Below are 6,000 nucleotides of genomic sequence, written 5' to 3' on the forward strand. Positions count from 1 at the left end.
CAAAAAAAGAAACCTGGAAGATGACCCCTGGGGCAGAGCCCCTTGAGGGAACAGATCTCCCAGCAGGCCTTCTAGTTCCTAGAAACTAAAGTCACAGTATTTTAAAAAATATTTCTCTCTCACTATTGAATTTACATATGTAATTCTTCAAATAAAATAGAAGTCAAAGTTGAACAGCCACATTTTTGGCAACAAGGTGGAAAGAAATCAAAATGATCTGACCGTATTAACAGGTGTTAATGTAGCTGCAAATGCTGTCACAGCTAATGTGATCACAGGTGTGTGTGTGTGTGTGTCAAATGGTTGCAAACTTTCACTTCTTCCAGCAGATACTGAACAACATCTGCATTCATTTTTTTTTAAATTGCTGGGCACCAATGTAATCCCAATATTTGCTCTCTGTTGTTTTGGTCTCTTTTAACCTTTGAGTAAAGTATCTGGTGCCTTAGCTTGCTGGATGTTTGAGCTTTTATGCTGGAAATGACTATGGAGATTGGGTTCAGGTGTAAGGGAAGAGAACACGTCATAACAAAGAAATAAAAAAATCAAGGTTAATACATGAATGGACAGATTTCCCTCTGTTCAACACATTCTCCAAACTTAAACCCACCAGACACTACAAGGTCAAAGACATACCCTTGACTATGTTTGGCAAGAACTGTTCTGTTAAAAGACCAAGAATTCCTGGCAAAAAATATTGGTACCAAACCCTCAGAGAATTAGTACACTATTGTTTTGGCTTGGAAGAACAGTTTCACATACAAGACGGATATGAGCAAATGTGCTTAGCAAGTGACAATTAAATGGTTACAGCTTGTTACCCTCCTTGTAGAATAAAAGGGAACTTGAGATAAAACACAAATATGAGCAGATGCTTGCCGACATGGTGGTTAACCACAAAGCCACTCTGTTGCCTGAGGCCACGCAGATGAGTAACATTTAGTTGCAAACTACTGTCTGATCCCTAGGTTCCTGGGACAAAAACTTGCCAAGTACTGGTTCATGGACTGATAGCGATCTGGTGGCCCCTAGAATGAAAAAGTTAGGGAACCCTTGTCTGTGTGTTCATTCACAGTGCCAGTTTCTGCTGCTTTGCACTTCCCTTTTGTATTTTAATCAACGGCCTTTCTGCCTCTCAAGCTCCACCTTTGGCAAGCCAACATGCCAATTAATTGGCTTATTAAATCCCTCAGCAATGCCCTATCAGCAAAACTATCAAAGACTAATCCTCCCTTTGTATTACAGTACTGTACGCACAGAGAGAACAGACTTGCGTATGCTGAAGCAGCTGACTTCATCAGCGCTGAGAGTTGTCAGTAAGACAAAGTTCTTGTGCTGTGAACCTACGAGCTGGAGGCACAGATTACAGCTACGACTGCAGTTCAGGTTTATTTACATGCCTGATTTGAAGATGGTGTATGTGAGAGAAAGAGAGCAAGGGAGGGATGGTGGCCTTAACACGTACAGTAGATGAACAGCTTGAAATTCATCCAGGTGAGCCTGTCACCAACAGTAGATGGACGGTCTGCTACTATCACCTGCTTTCATTAATTTCAAGCACACAGTCAAACTCATGAAGGAATAATAACAAGATGTGTATGTGTATGTGTGAGGGAAGGACTAATTGGGGCTAATTTGTGAAATGACTTAGCCAAAGACAGAGAGCGATGGCTAATGCCAGGTCTGATTCCCCAGCATTTGTCAATTCAGAGAAAGAGCAGCCAATATGAATCCATCTCTGTCCTCCCCGATGTCCAGTTAATCGATCTCTCATACATACACACACACATGAAAACCCACTCACACAAAAACGTTCACACACCTGCTGCATGCACTGACGTTGAAGGATAAGGTTGGTTGATATTCTGTATTTTTCTATATTTTTCTATATTTTCAACAAATCTCATGTGCAGAGTCAAACCAACAATGAACTTATCCTACTTTCAAATATTGTGTATATACTGTATCTGAAGTCTGATATATCATATTCCTCTGTGCTGCAGACCTTTGTTATTGTAAAAAACAAATTAACCCTCCGATGCACAACATATTCAAAACCTTTTCACAACATGGGTCAAAAAACCTGCATTACTTTTAAATATTACTTGATACGTAATATCTTTGAAGACTAAAGACTTGACAAAAAACCCTCTAAAAAAAACCCCTCTAAACTTAATAGTGTCAACATCCACTTTCATTCCTTTGTCGTTGTCTCATCAAGGACAGTCATATCAAACAACCACACAGCATTTGTCACTATGATTCTTGCACATGGGTCTGTTGTACTGAGAGCACCAACTGCTGACTTTGAACAAAATTTGTAGCAAACTATGCTGATTTTCATCATGTGAAGCTGATCCCTCAGGCACACTCACTGCATTTGGACCCAGTGGGGCACTGTCAGGATCATCATGTTCAGAGGGCCTTTTTTTCATGAACCCAGCAGCACAGATCACAGTCGAGTGCATCTGGCGCAGGATACCGGGGGTGTGTTGTGTCCGACGCATTTTTGGTATTATTGTAGCTGGTTTGGGTATGGTGTGAGATCAGACAGGATACATGATGATACGTTATTTATTCTAATTACACTCTTCAGGGGTGGAGGCAACATGTCAGCTAGTGCAGTGGTGTGGCTCATTGATGTGTTTTTAATAGTTTTTGAACAATGGAGGTCTACGGCACAGCAGACAAAGAAGATACGTCAGCCTTGGGATACACACACATTATTTAAAAGGATGAACTCATAGTTGGTTTATCAATGATAACATACAGACAATTCAGTAAGAGAAGCCCTGCACATCTTCCTGTTGCTGTTTTACACTTTAACACCACTTTAGAAGATTTTTCTCCACTTTGCCTCCAACCAAGTATGCAAACAAAGTGTCTAGCGCATCATCAAACCATCTGTTGTGCGATAAACATCCTTCCACACACATTCTCACTCACACATGGACACGCAATCAGTACAAATACTCCCCGGACACAGTTTATATTGTTACAGTGGAGATAGTTCAAGGCGATTCCAATTCAGCGGCAGCAGGAAGTGAGAGCTTCTCAATGTGACCCCTTGGTGTGTGCGCAGAGTATCATTCCTGACTATTGGCTCTGTCTCTGCCTGACTGCTCCTGGTGATGAGCAACAACAGTAGCCACAGGGAGCAAAAACAGCCATCTCTTTTGCCATTTCCTCCCCTTTGATTCCTGGAGCATCTCTCACACACTTTGCTGGCATGTATCTCCAACCTTCACTACCTCTCCTCTTCGATAGATCTTCCAGCTCTCTGAGAGGGCATTGATTTTCCTCTGGGGAGGGAAGATGTGTCACCCTGCACGGATTGGATTGATAACGCAGAGCTAAATATAGCCCTGCGGCAGGAAGCAGGAGAAGAGGATATTTTTAGAAATGTTTATGGTGCCACGGCTCGGACACTACCTCAGCTGCACGGCCAATTGGAAGAAAGGGGTGTGGGGGGGGGGGGGGGGGGGCACTAAACACTGCAGAATTCTGCACTTAGTGGGATTGTAAAAAAATTGAGTGGATGAATGAACTGTCTGTGCAGTTCAACATTATCATCAATTATGTTTAAAAATATGCTAGTCAAAATTACTCCTAAAAGTGTTTTCTGTTGACGTAAGCCTAGATTGAGTGGTTTGTTTGGCTCCACTGGCTGATTTGAGTAATGTATTGGCTTTCCGTTTACAACAGTCTCTAATCCATACAGTAACACACTCTGCTCAGAGCTCTGAGTCTCCAAGTTTTCTCCCCCAGTGTGCTGAAGTGCTCACTTTATTTTGGCTGCAGGCAGTACTTACATGATGCTATCAGATATTATATTGTTGTATATTGAACAGTGTTGTTACATAATCTTTTCCCCTGCTTAGATTTGCAATTTGGGGCTTATAAGCATGCTCCTTTTTTATATTCCCTTCAGCATGCATATATAACCCATGTTGTTCCATGTGCGAAATGTGCTGACTCAATCTTTATTGATCCCTGACGAGCTATAGGGCCTCCCACAGACCCGATCATAGTTCAGTGGTAAATGCTAACCTTTTCAGACCCGAAACCTATGCAAAATCGAAGCAAACAACAAAGTAGAAATCAACATTGATCCCTGGTCTTTCATTCTCACACTGCCGACTCTTCCCCTCCGGTGCAGATCATTTATGGAGTTAATTGATTCGTCCTGCTGTGCTTGTCCTTTCTGCTGCCAGCCACATGCTGAGCCATAGGACAGGTTCATATTGTAATATCCAAGGCAGCACAGAACACTGTCTCACTGTCTCAATCACAAATCCAGCTGAGATGAGCAACTTTTCTTCCTTGTCTATTGGCCAACAATGTCTACAGAAACAGAATGCTTTGTGTTGTACAATGCAGGCTTTAGTTTTGGAACTCGTGTTTTCTCTGTGATAATGCTGATAATAAGAATAAGACAAACTCACCTGTAGATAGTGACAGGGCCTGAGGTTGGGCTTAAGGTCAGTTGGCGTCATGGGCTTCTCCAGGTTGAGTGAGGACTTCCTGTAGGCCTCCTTGGCTTGGCTGACCGTTAACGTGGACCAAGAGCTCCTCTTCATGAACTTGCCTTCTGGTGCCATGCTTATGCTCTCACAGGCTGAGCACTTGACGTCGTTATTACTCTTGGAGGTCTTTAGTGACAGGTCTCCGGCCAGGTGTGCATGCACTGAGTCAGGGTAACAGTGGCTGATGTGGTCCACAGGATGTCTTGACATGACACTCGGTGTTCGGTACGTGCTGTCACTATCCAGGTTGTCATCCGAACTCCACCAACCTCCTGAACGTTTCCCACTGCCTTCAGATTTGCGTTCTTTGCTTTTGCTGCGTTTGCTGTGTTTGTGGTGGCCTTGATGGTGGTGATGATGGTGGTGTGAGCTGTCCCGATGCGAGTCACTTTTGGTACCGTTCATCTTGGAAGAACCTTCTAGAGAGTGTGACTTTGTGAAGAGCTTCTGTACTGAGTGGACTAAATGACGAATTCGCCCAGGGCTTTCGTTACGCTGCTCTGTAGTCGTGGTTGTAGTAGAGGTGCGTTGGTACTGCAATGTGTGGAAGCCATCCCTGTGCAGTGGCATCTGCTTCTCAAATTGGTCCAGAAGGTTTGCCGGGATTCGGTTCATTTTTCCGCTACCACCGTGTGAGGATGAGCCACCATCATCTCGGGATTCCCTGCCGCCAGAGGTGTTGCCACCGCTGTCCCGTGAAGCGCTGCCGTAGTGCATGCGGGGGAAAGTGCTACTTGAGATGGAGTGGTCGGTGGCTGACATGGACACTGGCATCACCATGCAGTCGGAGTGGATGGAGCTCCGTGGGGAGCAGCGATGGTGACCATCAAGGGGGCAGCTTTCAGTGGGGCTGAGGAGGTAGGAGGGGGGGCGTGAGTCGCCATAGTGGAGGTGATGGTCAAGGGAATGGTCGCATTCAGCCAGGCCGCAGGTGTGGGCTGAGGTGGGAGAGGTGAGCTGGAGCTGGGCAGGGCGGCTGCCAGAGAGACCCTTCATGTTCCTGGGTGGAGGGGAGTGGCTGTCCTCATCGAAGTACTGCGAGGGTGACCATGAATACTGCTGGTCTGAAAGCAACGGAGGGAGAATATCAGATCAGACCCAGGGTGTAAAGCCATTTTTACCACAAAAAGAAATACATCTCACACTTAATGGAGAGGAGGAAAAAAGCCTATTACCAAATGACAGGTTGGTCATTATCCACCATAATCTTACTCTCCATATCCATGCTGCCTACAAAACGACGTAAAAAAACTGAACAGATCGCACGGACAAAATCTCAGCCCTCCAATTTTTTTCCTTCCATTCGGGTGTGTGACGGTATACTACTTGAAAGACAGGCAAAAAAGATAGAAAACGAAGAGAAGGGCAGGCGACAGGTAAGAGCCCGCATTGCCATTTATCCAATGCAAAGTGAAATAATAGCCTATCACTCTGTGGTGCTGGTGTCATCCGTCAAAGCCCTGAGGAGAGCGCT

The 6,000-nt window shown here is 44.6% G+C and overlaps 1 protein-coding gene across 1 annotated transcript in view; it reads right to left on the reverse strand.

The window, feature by feature from the left end:
• Positions 1 to 5,582, reverse strand: part of dlgap2a (discs, large (Drosophila) homolog-associated protein 2a) — a 47,161-nt gene extending 41,579 nt beyond the window's left edge. Inside the window, exon 1 of the mRNA XM_053335362.1 lies at positions 4,446 to 5,582. Within this exon, the coding sequence (XP_053191337.1) occupies positions 4,446 to 5,522 (1,077 nt within the window). The 5' untranslated portion in view covers positions 5,523 to 5,582. The remainder of the gene's footprint in view (positions 1 to 4,445) is intronic.
• Positions 5,583 to 6,000: the final 418 nt, after the last annotated feature.

The sequence above is a fragment of the Scomber japonicus genome, chromosome 16 (assembly GCF_027409825.1).
Source record: "Scomber japonicus isolate fScoJap1 chromosome 16, fScoJap1.pri, whole genome shotgun sequence".
In the NCBI taxonomy this organism is placed as follows: Eukaryota; Metazoa; Chordata; class Actinopteri; order Scombriformes; family Scombridae; genus Scomber; species Scomber japonicus.